General features: G+C 57.4%; 3 protein-coding genes across 3 annotated transcripts; 2 read left to right on the forward strand and 1 right to left on the reverse strand.

Moving 5' to 3' along the window:
- Window positions 1-184: 184 nt before the first annotated feature.
- On the forward strand, window positions 185-3,843 carry LOC120304860 (C3a anaphylatoxin chemotactic receptor-like). The gene is made up of 2 exons (XM_039335868.1): window positions 185-460; window positions 1,870-3,843. The coding sequence occupies exon 2, from the start codon at window positions 1,890-1,892 to the stop codon at window positions 3,435-3,437; it is 1,548 nt and encodes a 515-aa protein (XP_039191802.1). The 5' UTR covers window positions 185-460; window positions 1,870-1,889; the 3' UTR covers window positions 3,438-3,843.
- Window positions 3,844-5,817: 1,974 nt separating this feature from the next.
- On the reverse strand, window positions 5,818-19,094 carry FOXJ2 (forkhead box J2). Its single transcript, XM_039335869.1, has 11 exons — window positions 18,725-19,094; window positions 12,432-12,782; window positions 10,445-10,519; window positions 10,022-10,090; window positions 9,414-9,554; window positions 9,059-9,257; window positions 8,520-8,798; window positions 8,205-8,306; window positions 7,865-8,068; window positions 7,207-7,308; window positions 5,818-6,946 (listed from the first exon to the last, which is right to left on the reverse strand). The coding sequence occupies exons 2-11, from the start codon at window positions 12,762-12,764 to the stop codon at window positions 6,867-6,869; spliced, it is 1,584 nt and encodes a 527-aa protein (XP_039191803.1). The 5' UTR covers window positions 12,765-12,782; window positions 18,725-19,094; the 3' UTR covers window positions 5,818-6,866.
- On the forward strand, window positions 16,278-20,379 carry LOC120304929 (translation initiation factor IF-2-like). The gene is made up of 2 exons (XM_039336060.1): window positions 16,278-16,308; window positions 19,172-20,379. The coding sequence occupies exons 1-2, from the start codon at window positions 16,278-16,280 to the stop codon at window positions 20,155-20,157; spliced, it is 1,017 nt and encodes a 338-aa protein (XP_039191994.1). The 3' UTR covers window positions 20,158-20,379.
- The last annotated feature ends 1,530 nt before the right edge of the window (window positions 20,380-21,909 follow it).

The raw sequence follows: 21,909 nt of genomic DNA on the forward strand, positions 1-21,909 counted from the left end.
CGGGCCGTAGAGCCGCGCGGGGCAGAGGGGCCGGGCTGGGAGGGTGGAGCCCGATGTCGGCCCCGCCCCTGGGCAGGGCCGGGAAGGCGTTCCCGGGGGCTCCGCATGTGCGCGGGCAGGAGGGGTGGGGGGGCTGCGGGGCCGCTCCCGGGGGGTGCGGGTGGGGGGGAGACCGGAGGGGAGGGGCCCCCGCAGTTCCTTCCCACCGACGGCAGCCCCAGGTTGCCCCCCCCCGGGGCAGCTGCGCGCTCTCTCTGCCCGGCCGAGGCGGGCTTCAGCCCCCGCCCCGCAAGTGGCCGGGAATTGCCCCGGCTCAGCCTCCCCCCCCTCGCCCGGGGAAAGGGGAACTGGCCGAGCGGCCGCCGCCTCCGAAGCGCTGATGGGGCACTTTTCCTCGCTCCCCTCTGTCTCGCCTGCGCGGAGGAGCAGCAGCGGCAGCAGCAGCAGCGAGGGAGCCCAGGTAGGGGCGGGGGGGGTAGCGAGGGGCTGTTGGCGGGCAGGAGGGGGGCGGGGGCCGCGACCCTCCCCCGGCGGCGGGCCAGAGCCCCGGGCTTTCCCTGGACCGGCTGCATCCCCCCTCCCCGCTCAACTCTGCCTTGGCTTTCAAGCGGCGACTCGCTTTGGGCGGCCCCCGTTGTCCTGCAACCTGAGGAGAGCCAGAACGAAGCGCCCCTTGCCCGCCTCCGCCCACTCCGGGAGAGGAGGTCGACCCCCTGGCGTTGTCTTCCCCTTCTCTTAATCCCGGGCAGGCGGGCAAAGGAGGGCTCTGTGGAGCCGAGGAGGGAGGAGTAGCCGCTTTGGCAAAAAGTCGGTTTTAACGGAATAACAGAGCAGAAGGGACCTTAGAGGTCTTCCAGTCCAACCCCCTGCTCAGGCAGGAGACCCTATACCTAAACCCCGCTGAAGATGTTACCTAGTCTGGTAACGAAACGTTCAGAAACCGAGAAGGAACCCTCACCCTCTACCATTCCAGACCAGTGGCTGTCCAGTCTTAAAAACCTCCAGTGTTGGAGCCTTCACAGCTTCTGGAGGCAACTTCCCTTCCACTGATGGATCGTTCCAGGTCCACTGCTTAAAATGGTTTTAACTGTCATGCTTCCAGCCCGGAGATGCCGCTTTAATGCACGGCTAAGAGAGGCTTTTGTCTTCGGGTTCTGCTTCAGATGGTCAGCCAGGACGCGGTGGGCTTCCTCTCCCACGGCTGCCACCCTCCCATTTTCTCAAGGGGGCAGGTAGCTGTTTCAGGTACGCTTGTCAGAGCAGTGTAACCAAGTGATCCCCGGATTTTCATATGGCCAGATCCTGTAAAAGTGTGCAGAGATTTTCCATGGTCCAATCCTTAGGCTGCAAAGGTTCGGGAGCCGAGAGCCTGGTGGGTGGCAAATTTCTGGGGTTTTTTACAGGTGGGAACATTAGGAAGCTTCCGCAGTTCCAGACTCTCCCAACGGGCTCTCCTCTGCCATCTTGAGAAATAGTTCTCAAAGCCATAGGTTTTTACAGTTAAAAGCAAATGAATTTTCTAGTTTTAACCAGGACCGACACATCCTTTCTGGATTAATTAAAACAATCTCCCTTAACAGGTTTATAAAACCTGTCTTAACATTTCTGCTACGTACAAATGGAGCCACCCAGCTAATGACATGGATCTTGTGGTTGGAAAGCAAAGCAAAAATCCCCCGACTGGCCAGCACTTTCCGGCTGATAAAGAATAGCGACACTTTGTGGGAATCTGCCCCACAACCATCTTCCCAACGCTGGCTGAGGAGATCAGCCGTAGCTCTGGATAAAGGGCCCTTTGGGGAAGGCGGCATCTGCAAAACCCCACATCCGCCTGACACCTGAGATAATGATTCAAAAACTTTTTTTCAGGCTTCCTTTTGTGAAGGAAAATGGCTCCATTGCCAGCAATCGGCAGCTGGGATGAAAACGGCGAGCCTCTCCCGTTGCCTTCCACCTCAGTCGCCTCTCTGGCCATTTTCTCCATCACTTTCCTCTTGGGCTTTCCTGGAAATGGGCTGGTCATCTGGGCAATAGTCCTGAAGATGAAGCGAACGGTGAACACGGTTTGGTTCCTCCACCTGGCGATCGCCGATCTGGTCTGCTGCCTCTCCCTGCCGTTCTCCATCGCCCAGCTGGCCCTCCGTGAGCGCTGGCCTTTTGGCTGGCTCCTCTGCAAGATTCTCCCCTCTGCGGTCATCTTCAACATGTTTGCCAGCATCTTCCTCCTCACCACCATCAGCATTGACCGGTGCCTCCTGGTGATGAAACCCGTCTGGTGTCAGAATCACCGGACAGTCAGGCTGGCGTCCGTGGTCTGCGGTGTCATCTGGATCCTCGCCTTCCTTTTGTGCTGCCCTTCCTTCTTCTACCGGGAGGCCCTGGAGGATCAATTTGGCAATATCAAGTGCCTCAACAATTGGGAAACGGGGAGACATGACGATGATGAGTGGCTGAAAATGGGGAGACATGACGATGACGAGTGGCTGAATGATCTGGGAGCCATAGAGGAGACGACCCCCATTCAAGACCCTGCTCTTTTGGTCACCGGGAGCACCTACGGCCGTGCCTTCCCAGGTGGGAATCTGGATCCACACCCTTCCTACCCCACTGTAAACGCAATCAAAGGAAACATCATGGTGCCCTTGTCTGCATCACACCATTATAGAGTCAAGACAGAGACAGATTTATTGATGAGGGAGGTTACTGTTGCTCCTTCCAGGCCGAAGGACTTTCCCAGGGTCCATCCGAGTTTCGCTCCAGCCAGCATTTCCCCATTCCCTGAAACCCAACCGCCTGGCATCTTTGTGTCCACCACCATCACCAGAGCCACATTCGGCTTCCTTCTGCCTTTTGCGATCATGGCCACTTGCTACGCTCTGATTGCCTGGAAGATGCTCAGGAAGCACTTCGTGGGACCTCGCCGGAAGGCCCTGCAGGTGATCCTGCTCGTGGTGGCCACTTTCTTCCTCTGCTGGGCTCCCTACCACGTCACGGGGCTGCTCTTCCTCCTGGCTGCCCCCCAAACGCCACTTCACCAGGCCCTGCTGTGGTGGGACAGTGTGTCCGTCGCACTCGCTTATGCCAACAGCTGCATCAATCCTCTTCTCTACGTCTTTGTGGGGCAGAACTTCAGGAAGAAGGTTTGCCAGACGGTGCAGGAGATATTTGAGGGGGCCTTTGTGGAACCCTCCTCGCCAGCCTCTTCCCAGGAGAAAAGCAAGACAACCACAGTGGGCAACGAGGTGGATGTTTCGGTCCTCTCACGCGCCTCTTCCGGGCAGTCAAAGGCTCAGGGAAGTCTCTGGTCAAGTTTGTGTGTGTGTGTGTGTGTGGGGAAATGCTGGCTTAGGCTACAATCGGCACTCCTACTGACCTTTTTGCATTCATTTTATCTGGGCTATTTTAAATGGCTTGTATCTGTAGCACGTCAGCAATGAGTATTTTTCACATATTTTTGAGGATGTTTAAAAAGAAGATAACATTTCTTCAGTTGCCACTCCTTGTACAAGAGTCCCACCAGCTGCCTTAGAATCCAGCTCTTATGTTTCAGCCAGGATGGGCAGCGTGCTTCGTTCAGTTGGGTCAGCAGATCAGCAACCCAGGGTGGGGAGGGGTCTGGAGCCTGGGCTGGGCTCCTGCGAGATGCCCCCCTTCCCCCAGCGCTTGGTTCCCACTGAAACACCTCCCAAGTGGAGTGCCTTCAGAGGAGCCACAAGAGGCGGGGGTTGGTGCTGCACTTGCGAGGATTGAGGATTCAGTGGGGGGGGGGAGAGAAAGGGATACTTTTCATACATTCATTAGGGACGGTTTCTCTTATTGCGCTTCTGGACTTCATGAAAAATAAACCTGGAACTCTCCACGGCCTCCGTCCGTTTCCTTGCAATGTTCAATCTGAAGCAGAGCTCCTCTTCCGGCTGGATGGGATGAGTGTGTGTGTGTGTGAGAGAGAGAGAATGAGAGAGAGCCAACTTTCGGCAAAGGCTGCCTTCCTGGAGACCCCTTGGAGAGCTTTCTGAGCTGGCATCCATCGGCCAGGTGCGCCTGTCAGCACAGCAAGGAAAGGGGAGTGGGCCGAGGGGGAGCGGGGAGAAGGCCCAGGCCACTTGGAGTGTGTGGGGGGAGGCTCTTGGCCAACGGGTAGGGCTAGCTAGCGATGGAGGGCTTCTGGCCCAGTGTGTGTGTGGGGGGGGTTGCAGCACTCCGTCATAAGGGAAGGCCCTTGCCCAGCTTTTGATCACATGTCCATGGGGGGGTGGGGGCTGCAGTAGTTGGAACTTTGGGCAGGCATCGTCTGTGCCCCTTCGTTCAGCCCCACTCTAATTTTAAAAGGTCACTGAATGAATGGCCGTGATTTGAGGAGTCCCCCTGTGCAGGTGCAGCTGCCTGGGAGAGCAGCAGGACAAAGCCAGGGAAGCCACAGGGAAAAGCAGGAAGTGCTCGGCTTCTCCGGGACTGCCGCCACCGTGGGACTCTGGGCCTCCGACTATGGGGGGGGGGGAAGTGAGATGGAGGCTTTGTCAGAGAAGCCCGTCAGGCAGCTCGGCCCTTCGCAGCCTCCCCCCCCCCCAGCCAAGCCAAAAGCCTCCCTTTGAGCAGAGAGGCTGGCCCAGAGCGGGTCCCAGGTTCAAGGGGAAGGCTTTTGTGTTCAACAAGGACTAAGAGGGCCTTAAAGACGTCAGTCCTGCAGGCTGCCACAAATTGAAACAGGGGCACCAAAATGGTTAAACCATAAACATTCACTTTTTTAATTAAGAAAGCATGCACAAAAATAATTTTTGTGAGGCCACCCCCTCCCCTCTCCTTGGCATCAAGCAATGTGGACCGCACAGAGCAATGGGCAAGCGGGGGGGGTCCCCCTCTGTGGTGGGCGGGCAGGCCGCCTGGCTGACCTTTTCCTCAGGCAACCGAGACCCCCGCTGGCGGGGCACTGCCTTGGACCCAACCCTCCCCCCAGGATGACCCCGTTTCTTTGCTCAGAAGGAAAGGGAGAACAAGACAGATTTGGACACTGACCGGCACATATTTACATATGCAAAAAGGAGCAGCTGTGTGGACAAAGAGCCTGATGATCTCTTGCCTCCCGAGTGACCCTTTGGAGGGGGCTCCTCAGAAGCCCCCCTGCCTAGAACCTGGAGGAGTCATCCCTGCATCCTGCCCTGGGCAGCATTCTCACAACGGGAGGCTTCCTGCACATCCGGCTCAGGGTCTCCCCTGAGAGCACCAGATGATGCACCCCCTGTCCAAACTCCCCTCCCTCCCTCCCTCCCTCCCACGCAGCAGCGAGCTGGATGCTGCAGGAACCGGCCCCTCCCCCCAGGAGATGGTTCCGCTTCCAAGTCGGCTCTCCCCCCACCCCACCCCTGAAGCAGGCTTGCAGCTGGAAGGGCATGCAGGGGAAGGAGAGGTCCAGCCAAGAGAAACACACTGGGGGGGAGGGGAGACCAAGCAATGCATTGGGGTGCCAGAGCCAGTCCAAAACGGAACCCCAGGCGGGGTTTTTTCTGGCGCCCGTGCTCGGAAGGGCCTGACTAGGCAATCCATCAAGCCCCTGCCATTCCCGGTTCTCGGACAGCTTCCCTTCCCAATCGTGGACTTTCGCGTCCCCTTCAGAGACGGGCACTTCGCTGCAGGAGAGAGAGGTTCAAATCTGCACCCTCCAAGTTCTGCCCAGCACGGCCTTCCTCTTTTTGTCTCGCTTTGTCCACCACACAGGAAGCATCACTTGCTTAGCTATGCAAGGCCGAGGGGTTAAAAAAAAAACCTCTTCCATTTTTGCATCACAAGTCACAACACATTCCAGCAAAATGAGGGAGGGGGGGGGAAAGTAAAATCCAGAAGTTAAAAAAAGAAAAAAAAACCTTGAAGGGGAGAAGAGTACAATTCTTCTTGATTTGTCTGTCTCATCTGCGTATCCAAAGCGAGAGCCCTGTCGCCTTCGGGGAGGGACGGAGGAGAGAAGGGGGTGGTGGTGCGAGCCCTGAAGGGTCTGGTCCAGCGGTCCTTACTGCCCAGTCCACCTGATGCGGAGCAGACCCCTCCGGCACCTCTGGTCTGCCAAAGGGGACGGCCTTCCCCGCCCTTCTCTCTCAGCAGCAGCTGCACACCCCCTGCCGCCTTCGCCTGCGAGTAGAGAGTAGAGTAGAACCGGCGTGGTCGTCCTTGCTTCCTGTTCCAGCCTCTCTCGGTCTCTCCAAGCTCCGTCCTCCCATCTTGCCACTGGGCCTGGCCTCCCTTCGCTCGCGGGTGCAAGAAAGCGGGCGGCTTTCTCCTTCAGACCAGTCCAACTCCCCCCCCCCCAACACACACACACATACGTTACAACATTTAGGAAGAACATAATTCTTACAGACTCTCAAGACCCACGGGCGCACTCACTTCAGCAGCCATCAAGGGAGTCTCTGGCCACCTCGAGGGGAAAGGGGGATTGTACAATGCAAGGGGTGACAAAGATGAGGATGAGGATGATGATGGCGGTGACGACGCCCTCCGTTCTTTGGAAGTCTCCTCCGGCACCAAGGCCGTCTTCTGACTTGCATCCAGACAAGGTGCTCAATAAACGTGTAAAATCCGAAGCTGGCAGATAGAGCAAAAAGGGCTGCGTACAGCGATGATGATGATGATGGGAATAATAATATAATAATAATAAGGAAGAAGAAGAAGAAGAAAAGAAGGTAAAAACGAGGAGCGCAAGGAAGATTATCTTCGGCAGCATCTTGTGGCAGCTTCTCCGGCTGAAGTAGAGAATATATATCTATATACAGGCAAGGAAGGAGGCCAAGCGCTGGCCCGGGACGGCCGGCGTGGGCGGCTTCCTTCTCGTGCAGGGAGCCCCCCCGGGAGGGACGGGCTGCCGAGTCTCTCGCTTGCTAGGTGATCAAATCCCAGTTGAAATCGTCAGGGATCTCCTCGGGGGCGCCGGGAGGGGGCCGCGAAACCAAATGATGACCTGAGTAAATTGCACAAGGGGAAAGACAGACTAAGGGGTTTAGTCAGTTGAATTCTTCCGAATTGCCCCTCCCCCTTCGATATGGCACTGGACGGAGCCCTAATTGAAGCAACTCATTTAATCTAAAGAATTAAAATGGCCGAACGTTCGTGAGGACCGAGTGGGCAGGCCGATGTCCAGAGCGCCTGCAGGGAAACGGTGAGGAGCATCTGCCAAGCAGCTCAAGCCGAAGCTGGGAGCCGATTTGGGCATCTCCTTACCTGGGCGATTGTACCCTGGCGAATCCTGGGTGGGAATAGGGTACATCGGAGAGGGGCCCCCCGAGTACAGGTGGGGAGGCGCTGGCTGGCCATACGAGTTTACTGGGGAGAAGAGAGACAGACAGGGAGGGTCAGCTCTGAAAATCCGTACCGTCTCTCCGAGACCCCCTTGGCTCCACAGCGGGGGGGGGGGTTTGCAGTGTTTTATGATGTCTGCTGGCTTCCCCCCCCCCCATGATGAATATCCGATGCGTGGCACGTTTTGTAAATGGAAAGGGTTAGGGTCCCCCAGTCGCTCAGAGCTCTTCCCCCTCTGCCCCCCCAGGACTGGGACAGAAGTTGGGGGCCTCATTTGGGCAGCTGGGGGCAGAGATGTCCAATGGGGCCTCCCCACCATCTATGGGGCTGGCCCCAACCTCAGAGACAGGGGTCACTTTTAAGAGAGGCAGGGGGAGAGCCACGAGGCAAAGAGGGGGCTGGGGGCTGCTGCAGAAGGGCGGCCCTGCTCCCTATCAGTGAGGCTGCCCCAGACGGACAGGATGTACAGAGGGTGGCTGAGAGGTCAAGGAAAAGTTCTTCCTGCTTCTCCCCCCCCCCCAGGACACGGCCCTGCTTGCTGGTCTCGCCCCTCCCTCCCCCAGAACGCCCTGTCCGGTACCTTGGCTCATGGGCTGCTCCTGCTTGTTGCTGTTCATGGCACAGGACTCGGAGATGCGGGGGGGCTGCGGAGGGGGCCCCCCCAGGTGAGGGAGCTGCCCGGTCTGGGTGAGGAAGTGATTCAGGGAGTCACAGAGGTTGGCAATGTGGTGCTGGTCTAAGGACCAGTTCTTCCGCTCGGCCTGGCGGAGGCTCTCCATTAACTCTGCAAGGGGAGGGGGGGAACCGGACATCACTGCTCTGCCCATACCACGGGCCCCGCCCCCTTGCGGAGGAGGACGGGACCCCTCCTCCTCCCTCCCTCACCCACCCCCGGGGGGGGGGGAGGGAGATGCCCTCACCGGAGAACTGGGAGTGTTCGATGCTGGACCAGTTGAGTCGATTGACTGCCTTGAAGCTTTCCTTCAGAGAGTCCATGTTGGAGCACCAGTCGGAGGGAAAAGCTGGGGGGGGGGGGGAGAGACAAAGCCGGCAGAGAAGTGAGCTGCCCCTTCGCCCCCGAGGCCTCCCCTCTCATCCCCCGGGCTCATGGGATGCGCCCCAAGGCACTCCAGGGCGGAGCCTGGCGTGGCCCCTCCCCCCTCAGGGAGCAATTTCGCTTTCCGTCCCGTTAAAATCAACCATCGGGCGAAACGTCTCCCCGGGCGGGAACTCACCGAAGCCGGCGTTATTGAGGGAGGCCTGCGACTGCGGTGGGTGGGCGTGGGGATGATGGTGCTGGTGGTACCCTCCGTGCTGCATGGCGGAAGGGTGCAGAGACATCACGGGAGGGGGGCCGTAGCCGTCCCCCGCCTGCTGCTTGCTGCCCTGGCAGCTCTCCGAGGTCGGAGTGTGGAGGGGGGGCACGGCTCCGACGGAGGGGGGCCCCTGTGGCTGCTGGTACATGTAGTAGCTGTGGTTGGAGGGCTGCATCTCCCCCAGGAGGGAGGAGAAATCTGAAGGGAAGATCAGGAGGGAAATGTTCAGGGGGCACACGGGGGGGCTGGGGGGGGGGAAACGGCCTTCCGGCTCTCACTTGCTGGCCTTTCCCTGCAGAGTCCCAGGGCTGCTTCAGGCCAGCTGCCCGTCCCCACCAGAGGGTCCCCAGGCATCCAGCGGTCCCAGATGGCTCCGAGGAGCCGGTGCCGGGTGCCGCTGGCTCACCTCTTCTGCCCCCTTCCCAGACCCCCCTCCTGGCCCTGCCGCCGCCGTTCACCGTGTTGGGAGGAGGAGGACTTCTCGAGCATGGATTTGTAGAGATTCCGGAAGGACCAGCTCAGGTCCTGGAAGTTGATTTCGGAGTAGGAGAACTTCAAGTCGCTGCTGGTGCTGTAGTGCGGAGGGGGCACCTCGGTCCCGTCACGGCCTTGTCCGCCTGCCACCGTGGCGGCCACCTCCACTGGCCCAGTGCTCTGCTGCAGAGGACAAGCAAGTGGGGGGGGGGTGAAACGAGAGCGCCGCGGGGGGGCACCTGTTCTGGGCTGCTGGATGGGGCCAAGGCTCACCGGCCCCCCTGCCCCCACCCAGCCAGATGTCTTTTGCGCCCCCCCTTTTGCGCCCCCCCCACGCACCTGGCCGTAATTGCCCAGAGGGGGTGTGCTTTGCATCGAGAGCTGCTGGTTGGACTCGGGGGACAGCGACGCCTCTGGGCCCAGAGAGATGGACCCCCGGGGGCTTTTGCTGGCCTCCTGATCCGGGGAATCCTGGGACAGCTGGAAAACCCAAGCAGGCAGTTCAGCCCTGAGCAGGCGGAGAGGCAGCCGCCCGTCCTGTGCCAGGGCCGGGCGCCGGAAGGGCTGGCGCAGTCTCCTGAGGAAGGGGCCTCTGAGAGGAGCCCTCCCCTGGGGGCAAAGGTCCCCTGCGCTGGGGGGGGGAACTCTCTTACAGCTGCAGCCCTGAGGGAGCCTCCAGAGGCCGCTGGCCCATAATGAATATGGTTCGATTAGGGCTGGGAGTTTAAGAAAACGGCCATCAAGGGATCAACTGAACAGGATGGCCAAGCAGTTGCTCAGTCAAAGGAGTCTCTTGTGTTTCTTTCAGCAGGAAGCTGGTTTTGGGGATGCGCCACTGAGCTGTGGATGTACGGGGAAGGAACCGGGGGAGCGCTTTTTTTGGTGCCCCCTGGGGAAAAAGACCTACTCCCTCCCCCCTCCGTGCTCTGCTGGGGAGGCAAGCTCACATCTTCATCCGGCGGATGGCGCCTCTTCCGGGAAATATCGGGGCAGGTGTCAATCGTCCAGTACGAGCCCTGAAAAGACAGGGGGGGGGATGAAACCTCCTTCCCCTCTCTGGCAACAACCAGGCCCCCATCATCCCCAGCGAGTTTCAGTCTTTCTCTTGGGAGGAACAGGCTGGACCGGGAGGGCCGCTGCCGTGGGGGAAAGAGCGTGACCCCCACGGAAAGGGAAGGGGGCCTGCCGGGCGCAGCTCCCGTCCACCTGCCTCTGACTCCCCCCTCCGAAGTCCCCCCTCTGCCCAAAGCTCGGCCCCTTCGGGTCAGTTGAGCTTCTCTTCTCCTGCCCGTCGACCCCCCTTCGCCTCACGGGGGTCCAAAGAAGGCGAGGTGCTTGAAGAACCCCTTCGTGGAGGAAAGCCGGCTCACCTTTCCAGGGTCGTCCCGGGGCCGAGGCACTTTCCGGAAGCATTTGTTCAGCGAAAGGTTGTGCCGGATGGAGTTCTAGGAGGAGAACCGGAGGAACCGCTGCAGCAGTCAAGCAGCTGCTCAGCCCCACCTTCCCACCTGTCCCTCCACACGCCTTGCCCACTGCTGGGGGAAAAGGGGTCAGCCCGGCAGCTTCCCCACCTCCTGCGCCTCAGCCCACCCCGCCACACCCCCCCCTGGCAATCCAAGCCCCCCCAGCCCCGAGAGCTCCTTGGCCTCTCCACGAGGGCTCCCGGCCATCGAGGACTCTGCAACCCTCCCCAGCTCCTGCCCAGGGAAGGCAGCTGCGGCCTGAGGCTCTGGAAACCTTGGGGGGGGGGTCCCGGGGGTCCCCTCGTTCTCTGCACCACCAAGCAGCCGAGAAATTGTGGGTCAAATTTTGTTGGGAGCAGCGGCTGGCCTGGGTGAGACCTGGATGGGAGACCCCGATAAAAACACTGTTTCCAAAAGGACTCGGGGAAGTACAGTTGTGTTATTTATCTGTCTTATTCTGTACTGTAATCATCTCAAATCAGCACAGAAACGCTCGACAGAGAAACGAACGAACGAATGTCGCTTGTTGACAGATTCCCGCCCTGCTGGCTTCTTCAGCCCAGCCCAGGCAGTCCAGGAAGAGGGACCGAGAAGACCCCCAGCGGCCTCCAGGCAGCTCCACTCTGAAAAGAAGCAGGACTTTCCCCACAATCTCCTGCCTGGCCAGTCAAGTTCTGGAGCCCTTTTTACGAGAGTCCCAGCCTGACCCTCAGCTTCTCCTATCTCCCGTCCCCAATCAATCTGTCCTCTGAAAATATTTCCGGATCCAGACTTGCTTAATCCTCAGAATATGGTGGCTGCCTGCCAGAAAACCAGGCTCCAGTAGGTACTATTGCTCAGACAAGATAGGCTAGCAGTGGAAAAGCTTTACTCGAGCAACAGCAAAATCTTGATAAAGAAACACGAGGACACACAGAGACAAAGGAATTCCACAACTTCCTCTAGAAGTAGGGTAGGAAACTTTGCTGGCCTTTTCAGGACTAAAACAGCATGTGTGGCATTTTCCCACATAAACAAGTACCCCCACCTCTGCCTCTGCTATGGCCGATCTCATATTTTGGGTTTGGCCTATGTGGCAAACCTACCCCAAAGCCTGGGCTCCCCCAGGGCAGAAAACTTCGGCTCTCTGAGCAAAGACGTCGGCCTCCGGAATCGGCCCCGAGCCTTTGGGGCAGTGATGGCGAACCTTTTAGGGACTGAGGGCCCAACTGCATCCCAAAACCCACTTATGTATTGTCGGGTGCCGGGTGGATGTGGCCCATTAGGTGGACGTGGCTGCGGTGGTAACGGCAGACTGGGTGGAACTAAAAAAGTTCAATCAATCAATTCCAACTTTGCAAGATCTTTTTTTTCCCGTGAAAAGTTGAAATTGATTGATTGATTGAACCTTTTTTTTTTTGCACACGGCGGTGGAGGCCTAAAGCAAAAAGGTTTTATAAAACCCAGCTGAAGGCCTAGGACTGGGGCAATGGCGTGCGTGCCCACAGAGAGGGCTCTGTGTGCCACCTGTGGCACGTGTGTCATAGGTTCGCCATCACGGCTCTGTGTCCCGCCTCTTTTACCCCGGGGTCCCCAACGGGAGAGACAAGAGGGCGTTGTACCTCCCATTGCCCCTCTGTTGTTTCAGCTAGTTTTAACACCGTGTGCTATTTTTCTTATAAGTTTGCTTGATCTTTTTTTTCCCCCTGCAACCCAGAGTCCGTCACACTGCAGCCACACAAATGTGCTAAATCAATAACTACATGTATAAAAAAAAGGGCTTCCCATCCGCCTCATGCGCACAGCCTTCTGGCTTTGGCTCACATTGAGCCCTCCCTGCACTGGGGGCGGCCCACAGCAATGAGGACTAGCTTCTTAAAAGCAACAAGGGAGCCCCAGGCCCGGGTGTGCTCACCTTCCAGCCGATGCCCGCGTTCTTGTAGTAGGGGAAGTTGTCGCAGATCCAGCGGTAGATTTCGCTGAGGGTCATCTTCTTGGCGGGCGAGGAGTTGATGGCGTAGGTGATCAGGGTGGCGTAGCTGTAGCGAGGCTTCCCATCCTGGTGGACGGCAGCCTCATCCTTGCTCAAGGTGGCGTTGGGGTCCGTCGGAGAGCCAGGCGGACACTTCCGGCCAGCTCCCGGGGCGCCTGACTGGGAAGCCCCCCCTAATTTCTCAATGGTGGCCCGAAGAGTAAGCTGCGGTAGCCAGTCGATGGAGGTGAGGCTGCTTTCCAGGTCGGAAGCCATGACCCCGGAGGGCGAGACCTGTGGCCGAGGCAGAGCACAGACAGGAGGGGTGAGCGGGACGGGGCTCCCACAGAGGCCCAAGGCCCAACTAGGTAACATCATCAGGGCTAGTGGTGGGGATGATGATCAGCACTGATGATGTTGTTAGCTAGTTTGGGTAATGAAATGTCTGAAAGAAAACAAGCCAGCTCAGAAAGCACCAAGGACCCCTCAATATGACTTATTTAGATCATGTATGGAATCTTCTATTAATTTATTAGAATAATATATTTTTAACAATACTGAGACAGGAGCTAGATCATAAAATCTGTAGAGTTTTTGGAACATTTGTAAATTTGTAAGGGATGGATCCAACTGTGGACCAGTGCAGGCCTCCCGGCTCTCACAAGGGTTACAATTATTTGCTGATCTGTTTAGTATCTTTGATACAAAGAAGCTTAATGAGCTTCTATCTGTGCAGCCCATTGACTCAAAAGGAGTCTAGAAATTAAGAGTTTTCCTGCAAGGAACCACCAGCAGCAAACATTCTCTGAGGTTTAGTAGGCATCTCCCAAACTTTCATTCTATGTTTTTTTAGAAATTATATTAAGGGCAACATGTCATAATAATACTTTTATTCTTTTAACCACTGGCCATGCCATGCTTCGTTTCTCAGCCTTTTAGATAAGATCAAGGGTATAAAAAGGGGTAATAAATTCAATTATTTGCCTTTTGCCCACTTGATCAGAAATTTGAGGACAAAAACAAGGTGGGAAAAGGAAAGTAACCATATAAACTGCTACCCGAGACTGAATTGATTTTTCTAGAACAATAACCACTCTTCAGTTTCACACTCAAAACCTCTGAATGCGCTTCACTCACAAAGAGGTGGGGAAAGCACAGCTTCAGGTGTGTATCTCCTTTCAGTCTGCTCGGAAGGCAGAACCCGGCTAAGGCACACTCTTGGCTTAAGTGGCCCTGAATTATGCGTTCTCTCGTATGGGTAAACTACTAACCCTTATAGATTTTTCAACACAGCCTTAATTCAAAGACAATTAGCCACCCACGAAAAGAATGAACTCAAGTCAATTATGACTAAGCTTAGAATATCCTTCAAACCGATTTGAACAAATGCAGTTCAGTGACAAGGAAAGTGGAGTTCTGCCCTTAGATAGGAAGACCCCGATGGACAGAGAAGGAGACAGACCAGCGTTTCTCAACCTTAGCCACTTCAAGATGTGTGAACTTCAACTCCCAGAATTCCCTGAGTTGAAGTCCACACTTCTTCAAGTGGTCAAGGTAGAGAAACACTGAGAGAGACAATGCAGGGGTCATACTTGTGAGGAGAGTCTGGGCGCCAGAGCCAGCAACGTCCTGCAGCGACAAAAAGAGCAAACGCAGTCCTGAGCTACATCAATGGAGAGGGATAGCGTTCCACTCTACGTCACACCGATCACAGCATCCCAGCTCTGGTCGTCCCAAAGCAAGGAGGATGCTAAAGAACTGGAAGGAGCGAGGGAAGCGTCACAAGGATTGTGCGGGGCTTCGTAGGCTGAGTCCCACTTGGAATGGTTAAAAGAGCAATTATGTTTAGCTTAAGGAAGAGAAAGCGGAGAGGAGACGTGACAACCTTCCAAGGCCTGAAGGGGTGTCACAGTGCAGAGGGTGGGACAAGAACCAAAGAATGGAAGCCTTGCAGAGGGAGAATCCAACTTAAAATAAGGAGGAAAATCTAGGCGGTGGGTCAGCCTGTTGCCCGGAACTGCTGGGCTGCTTCCACCACTGGAGGTTTCCAATCAAAGGCGGACCCCCCTCGTTCGTCTCACGTGGCCTGCAGTTTCCTTCCCTGGGCAGGGGTCTGGCCTGGGAGACCTCCACAGTCTCTTCCACCCTTCAAGTTCCACCACCCTTTTTCTGCCCCTGGGCTCAGGCAGGCAGGGAGCCTTCCTCCAGCTGTGGGAGGACCATACAAGCAGCCTTCTTCGTCAGATGCTCTGGGGCCTCCCTGGACTAGAAGCAACGCCACCCACCGTGTGAAGACCCCTTCGGAGTCTGCTGCAGGAGAGAGCAGCCCGGCTATTATTATGAAACATGCTGCCCTTTCTATTCTTAGTGACTGAACTATTTACTTCAGTATTAGCTTTCCAGGTCTGAAGCACCAGGAGATGACCAGGCTAACCCTTTCAAGATCAGTTATTCCATTTTCAGCACTCCTTGTGGGCACTTGCTAAGTCTACAAGACAAGGAGTAAACATAAAACAAAACCAGACTTCCAGTGCTTGAAAACAGAATGGATAAACTCTTGGGAGGAAAAGGGACAGAAAAAAGCCATGCCCATCAAAAAGTGAACAGAATCAGAAAGACAGTTCCAGCTCCGGGAGGGGGGGGGGGCACCAAGGACCTTTGGATAAAAACGAACTAAATGAAACTAAATAAATATAAAAGAAAATAAACATGAATATCAGGAAAGGAAGCACAAGAGATTAACATAAAGCATTTGATTCATGCGATAAGCAGGTAACAAGCCACTAAATTCGGGTGGGAGGAGAATCTCCTGGCACCACGTTTGAGATACTAAAAGAGAACTAGACTTCCTTGTTTGGGGAACCTTGAGAGTTGGAACGCACAATTCAATCTGGGGAAACCCACAAGGACACAATTGTCTGGGCCTACCACGAAGGACATATATTTTGAAAAATAATGGCTGTTTTGGTCAGATTTATCTATAAAATATTTAAAAATTACTTCAGTGACCAAGATATTAAAATAAGGAGCCTAACATATTCTATATAGCAAGACTGTGAATAACCCCTCTCTTCTGCGGGGTGGGCGGTTTTCTCGTTGAAAGCAAACAAAACAAAAACTCTAAGCCGATGCAAGAGACGGGCAACTTGCTAGCTAAACTACATTTCCCAGAAGCCCTTGCCCATTGCCAGAAGGCTGATGGGAAGCACCTGAAGTCACCATATTGCCGTCCTGGTTCAAAAAAATTAACATCAGGGACGTTGTTTTCTCATTTTTTAAATATACATTAATATAAATTGTCTTATACTAGGATAGCTTGCTTTAATTATTCTTTTGCTGTTTTTATGTTTATAAGCTTTACTCTGCCCAGATACCTTTGATTCTGGAGTGGATAATAACGAGAACAACAACATTCAAGCCTGAATATAATTCTTTACCTTTTATCACTAAAAAGAAGAATGCAACATAAGCTGATTCATAATATCTGATTTCAAAACAGGACAGCTGCAAAATTTAATGGTAAGATACCTAAACCGCAACAATGAAGTTTAAAACTTGTTCATGTTTTAATTATTTAGTCTGAAATCTAACCTAGCAGTTTAAATATGGATTCCTGCTGAGAAAAACTATGTTACAAAACAGCCCTGAGCTTTGTGAATGCTTTCTGCAATCGTGTCTACAAGGGTCATGAAATTTGCAATGAAAACTCGGCCATTACGGACAAGAGGACGGCCCCTTGAAAGGCCTGTGAATCCACAGCCAGTTCACAATGCAGGAGGCCATCTGCCGATGGACGGTCCCGTCACATCAATCGGTCCAGGTATCAAAGCTCTTAAGAGGGGGACCTGGTGCCTCTGGGCATTTCCTGCCATCGCTGGAGGTGGGCGGGCTCCTCCTCCTCCTGCCACAGCCACAGGGCCTCTCCAGAGCCATTCCTCTTCTTTCATTACACTCATTAAAAAGCTCATTTAAGAGACAGGCCGTGTAAAGTCTTCTACATGCAAACTTTGTGTCATTTTGAAAACAGTCAGCATGTTTTTGACTATCTGGATATAAACCGTGCAAATGCCACGAGGCCCCAAGCCGAAAGGGCACCCCAGACCAGAAGCTGCAGCTGTTAAGTTCTGGAATGGGAACCTCAACCTGTCAGGAAGGGGCGGAATTCTTGGCACGTGGGAGCAAGGAATGAGCGGCTGGGGAATGGCGCTCTGCACATGCCCCGTGCCCTGTCGTTCACCACAAAATGGGACGTTGTTATCCACTCTTCTTAGCAGAAGGCATGTGATTTTAAAGTACCTATCCATTTAATGAAACGAGTTAAAAAATCCAGCACAATGCATCCAGCAGAAAATTTATTTGTAAAGCCCCCAAACAATTGCCCGTTTGCCTTTTGGATTCTAGGGAAGTGAACTGGCCCCTCTGTTGTGGATAAAAAGATAAATATTTCCTTGAACTGAAATGAAATCCGAAAAGAAATATGCTCATTTTTAAAAATCCAACATAATCTTTTACGATCTTTTTTGTTCTTGTTAAAGCAACTTCTTCCATTGCTGTAATTTAATCATAAGCCATTTGGCAAGGATCCTAACTAGACTGCGTGCATAGAACTTGCGTCTCAATAAATATGCAAAGAATTGTACGGTTAAGACAGAAAACTCTGAGTAATTAGTCCTAAGAGCTAAGGGAGATCAGTTTAGAGACTAAACATCGAACTACTAAACAAAAGCAATTGTGAAGAAGTACATTCTGTTGCATTCACACATTGTACTAAGCCATGATATGGTTGCCTGCTTTCGGCTTCAGGTGATACAAGAACATAATCCGTGAATAATATACATAGCTAGCCTGAATACATGGCGTGTTGTGTTGCCTACTGTAACCAACATGTACACTGAGGTGTGAATAGAGACTGATGGAGAGCTCCATGGCGCTAATGCAGAGAGGGGTCAATTTAGTGGTTTGGGGTTTTTTTTGGGCTTAGTGCTGGCTCTCCAACTTTTGGGGCTGGTGGGCACCGTAGGGATCCTGCAGAGCACAAGGCAGGGCAGGAAAAACTGTGCCAAACTGACTGAAACTGATGGTGGCCAATGGTGGGGACAATTTGCAACGCAATGAAAGCTGCAGCTTCTGTCCATTCCTATTTCAGCTTTTGCCAACAGGTCATTTCGAAAAGGAAAGCAATTATTAAGCATGATAGAAAATATAACTATTAATATGTATGACCCTGTCTTAATTAATACAGGGTTTCTCTTCTGCCACTGTTTTTTCAACTCCCAATGCCAGAATTGTTATGAATGCTGTATGAATTATGTGTCACGGTTTTGCAAGCACAGATAATAGGAATCAAACAGTTCAGCTCAGAATCCAGCTCCTGGCCTTACTGGCGGACTCCAGCAACTAAATTAATTTACCTCTGGGGTGGGAAGAAGGTGGTGACCTGAATATACCCAGCCAAAAGCAAAATACACTCCCACCCACTCGTAATGGACTTTCTGGGGTCAATCGGTCCTTCCCCACTTTTATTTCCATTAAGAAAGGCAAAAGGCTGACCCCTGGCCCGGAGGAGGTCAAGTCATTCAATGGTTTTTCATAAGTTTGCAGGGACAAGCGTTTTCTAGCTCTACCCAGAGAAATGTCTAGAAAAGGCGTAGGCAGAAGGGAGACTGAGATGTGCTGATAAATCTTTGGGGATCACAGAAGCCAATGGGTTCATTATGTAACAGCAGCAACAACAGTTTCCACCATAGGCAGCTGCAGTGGGAGAAAGTTGGGAAACCAGGAAGGCAGCCCCAGAAGCCAGCTGGGCTCCTGAAAGAAACTCCCGCTGCTGTTAAGGGTGGCCAGTCAAATCCAAAAAATCACATTATGTTGTAGCATCCTCTGCCTGCCTGTTCAGACGACCAGCGTCCCTAAGCCCCAACTCTGGACATAACTCCACTTGCAGGGGGGGGGAATAGCTCATTATGAACAACCTCAAGGGGGGGCTCGCTACGTCCCCAGCGGGCCCCCCTCCCCAACCCGTCTCCGGGCAGCCCCCGCCCTCCCCGGTCGCCCCCTCCCCTCCGGGCCCGCCGCCCCCGCCATCCGGCCGCCGCCTCGGGCTCCCGCGCGGCCCACGCCCGCCTCCCCGCCCAGGCCTCCTCAAGGGCATCGGGGCCGGGCCGGGGCGCCAACGGCTCCGGCGGGAGAGGCCGCGGCGGCGCCCAGCAACCCGCCCTCCCGCCCCGCTCGCTCACCGGCCGCTCCTCAGGGGGACGCCGCCTCCCTCGCCTTCGCCTCCTTCGCCGCCCCGCGCCCCGGCCTCCTGCTCGGCCCGGCCCTCAGCGCCCGCCGCTCCCGCATCTCCGGCGGAGCGGGCGCCGGGCCTGGCCTGGCCGGACCAGGAAGGGCGCGGCGGAGGCCTCCTCGCGAGGGCCGCTGCGGACGCCGCCGGCAGGAAAGGCCGGCCCGGCCCCGGAGCCTCGCAGCGCCCGGCCCGACCCTCCCGCGCAGCAGGCCCGGCCTCCTCCTCCGCCGCCGCCGCCGCCGCCTCCTCGTCCTCGTCCTCCGCCGCCGCCTCCGCCTCGGCTCGGGCTCGGGCTCGGTGCGCGCTGGGCCGCGGCTCCACTGCAGGCCCCGGCTCCTCCCCGGCGCTGCTCCGCCTCCCCGCGGGCCGCGTCACCCGCCGCCCTCCCCGCCTTAAGGAGGCTCCCTCGGCGGCAGCGGCGGCGGCATCTCGGCGGCCGGGCTCGCTCCCGCCGGAGGGGCCGCAGCTTCTGCGGGGTCCCTCGGAGGGGGGAGAGGAGGAGACCCCCCCACACCCGGGGGGGAGGAGGGAGGGAGCGCGCGGCCCCCGGAGGGCTGCGGGGCACCGGGCGGCAGGTCGGAGCCCCCCGCGCATCGCCCCCCGCTCACCCCCCGGGGGCGCCTGCTGCGGCGGGGGGGGCGGGGGAGGGTCGCGGTCCCGCCCGCAGGTGGAGAGAGAGAGCGCCCCCCCGGCGTCGCCCGCTCGAGGGCGGGGGAGGCCGAGGCATCCAGGCGTCCGCCGGGGGTCCTGCCTCCCCCCCGGCGCTCACCGGCTCATGCCCGCCCGGGGGGGCGCGCGTCCAGCAGCAGCCGGGAGGCATCGGCGCCCAGGAGGCGAGCGGCGGGTGAGCCTGCCGGCGCCCCGACCCTCCCGCCGGTTGGGGAGTTTACGGCCGCCTCGCCCGCCGGCCGCCGCCCCCTTCCTCTTTGGCCCTCCCGGCGGGGGTCGCCCGTGCCCGGGGCGCGCGGAGTGCCGCCGTTGCCGAGGGGCGCCGCCTCCCGCAGCGCCGGGGCGGGGGTCGCTCGGCCCGGCCGCTCCGCTGAAGACGCCGAGGCCACCTTAAGCGCCGTCGACGCCGTCCGGGAGCCGCGCGCGGGCGCCCCTCCCAGCCCCGTGTGGCGGGCAGTCCCGGTACGTGGGCCGCGGCCGCCTCCCTGCCCCGACGCCCCTTCCGGGCAACCTCGGGCGGTGGCCACGGCCGGGCGGTGGCGGGGACCCTCCGGGGCGCGGACGGAGAGGGCGGGCGGCGCTCGGCGCGGGGGGAGCAGCCTATCTGTGGGCGGCCGGGTGGGGAAGTCCGCTTTCGGGAGTGGACCGGGGGCTTTTAGGTGCGCTAGCCTCGGCGGGGAAGGGATGCTCGGCTTCAGTTGCTCCCGCGCTTGAAGGAGCTTTAAGTGCTGCTTCTGCCTCTTCCAGTCCCACTCAAAGCCCTTCGCGAAAAAATCCGGTGTGTCTATTGACGCAATTAGACTTCGCGACCACATCGCGCAGAGATGCCCAGTGGCGTTGCGGGAGGAGGGCTTTGAGGCGGTCTGCCCCTGACTCCCTCGAAGGGATCCCCCCGGAATTGTAAATCTGACATCAGAAAGTCCCCCCGGGTGGGTAGTTTCCGTTGTGGGGTACAGCCTCTGTACGGGGGGGGGGCGGGAGTAGACTTAGGCAGGAGGGGAGCCCAGCGTTCAGGGGCTGAGGTCCCGGGGGAGGGGTCGGGAGTTACGAGGCGTGAACCCCTCTCAACTCAGGGGAGATGGAGGTGGGGAGAGCGAGATGGGGGAGGTGGGGGAGACGGGGCTGGGGGCAGCTGCATGTGGCAGGTGTTGTTCAAGACAGAGAGATCGCCCTCCCCCGAAAACCCTACACCTCCTTGAAGAAGGCTCAGACCACCACGATCCGCAAACGCCAAACATTTCCCACAATCGATCCCCAAAACTAGCCCGACTGGGCGGGAAACCCTCCCCACCGGCAACGCTGCGGGCCCCCGCGGCAGCCGCCGGACCCGACCCGGGTCGCCAGCCGAGCCGCGCTCGCTCTTCCTCCAGCCCCAGGCAAAGCCCGCCCCTCCTCCTCCTCGGCCGTTCCTTCTGTTTGAAGGAAGAGTCGCGGAGCGCCGCTAGAACGCCTACAAGCCCCTCCGCCGCAAACCCAACCCTTGGCTGGGCCGCCCCGGACGGAGGAGGCGGGCAGGCTCCCTGCGCCAGTTGGGTTCGCGCTGGACACTGAGGCTGCCGCGCGCCCCGTCGCCAGCAGGGGGCGCCCGAGCCACTCCGGGCCCTCTAAGCCTGGCGGGGCGATTGGGGGGAGGGCGCTCGGCTCTGGGAGCCTTCCTGCTCCGGCCGCCCCTGGCCAGCAGAGGAAGCCTCGGGCCCCGATCCTGGTCGGGCTCCCTTTGCAGGAGAGAAGCTCCGGCTCCAGCCGCCGCGGCCACCCTGGGCGGAGGAGGCAGCTCTCCCACTTCCCAATGGCGCCCCCGCCCAGCCCCGCGAAAGCCCCGCGCCGGGTCCAGACCGAGCCGCCTTTTGCGCTTCGGCCGGGCGGAACCGGAGCCCCAACGGGCGGCGCCCCCCCCCCCGCGTCCCCCGGCCAGGCAGACGCCCCCCGCCCCTCCCTCCGGGCGGGCAAGGCGGGGAGCAGCGGCCTCGCTTCCCAGCAGGGCTGGCCGCGCTTGCTGCCCCTTCGGAGGCCGGGCCCGGAGGGGGGCGACGGGCTTTCTCCGGCCTGTCCGGGGTCCCTCCTTCGGCTGGGCGGTGCGCCTGCGGGTCTCCTGCTCCCGGATTCCGGAGCCGGCCTCATCCGGGTTGGTTTAGAAGCGGCCCGCCTTCCTCCGTGTCTGCCTCTTTCCAAGCCTTATCTTTGACTTTGAGGCCATTCCGATAAAAAGCCGCGGCGGAAAACTGACCCGGAGTAACACGGCCCACCTTCCACGGCCTGCCGACAGCCTCCCCTGGAGGTCAGCCGGGCCCCCTTTGGTCTGGGAGAGCCAGCTGCGTCGCGCTGCTTTGTCCCCGGTTTCCCTATATTATTGCAGCCCTTGGCCTTGTTTTATTTTTTTACCGCTGGTTATCTTTTAGATTACATTTTTCTGTGTCGCCTGCTGAGGCTTGTTTGATAGGTTCGGCCGATGAATTAATCAGATAA

Source organism: Crotalus tigris, unplaced genomic scaffold (genome assembly GCF_016545835.1).
Source record: "Crotalus tigris isolate CLP2741 ecotype Arizona unplaced genomic scaffold, ASM1654583v1 scf7180000017663.5292952, whole genome shotgun sequence".
NCBI classification, from domain to species: Eukaryota; Metazoa; Chordata; class Lepidosauria; order Squamata; family Viperidae; genus Crotalus; species Crotalus tigris.

Excerpts from the sequence above, each read along its gene's own strand:
- LOC120304929 (XM_039336060.1), top strand. The coding sequence starts at position 16,278 with ATGGACGGTCCCGTCACATCAATCGGTCCAG. Across the intron at positions 16,309-19,171 it reads CGTCACATCAATCGGTCCAG|GAGGCTCCCTCGGCGGCAGC; the intron begins GTATCAAAGCTC and ends CCCCGCCTTAAG.
- FOXJ2 (XM_039335869.1), bottom strand. The coding sequence starts at position 12,764 with ATGGCTTCCGACCTGGAAAGCAGCCTCACCTCCATCGACTGGCTACCG. Across the intron at positions 10,520-12,431 it reads ACGCGGGCATCGGCTGGAAG|AACTCCATCCGGCACAACCT; the intron begins GTGAGCACACCC and ends TTCTCCTCCTAG. Across the intron at positions 8,069-8,204 it reads CGAACACTCCCAGTTCTCCG|AGTTAATGGAGAGCCTCCGC; the intron begins GTGAGGGCATCT and ends CTCCCCTTGCAG.
- LOC120304860 (XM_039335868.1), top strand. The coding sequence starts at position 1,890 with ATGGCTCCATTGCCAGCAATCGGCAGCTGGGATGAAAACGGCGAGCCT.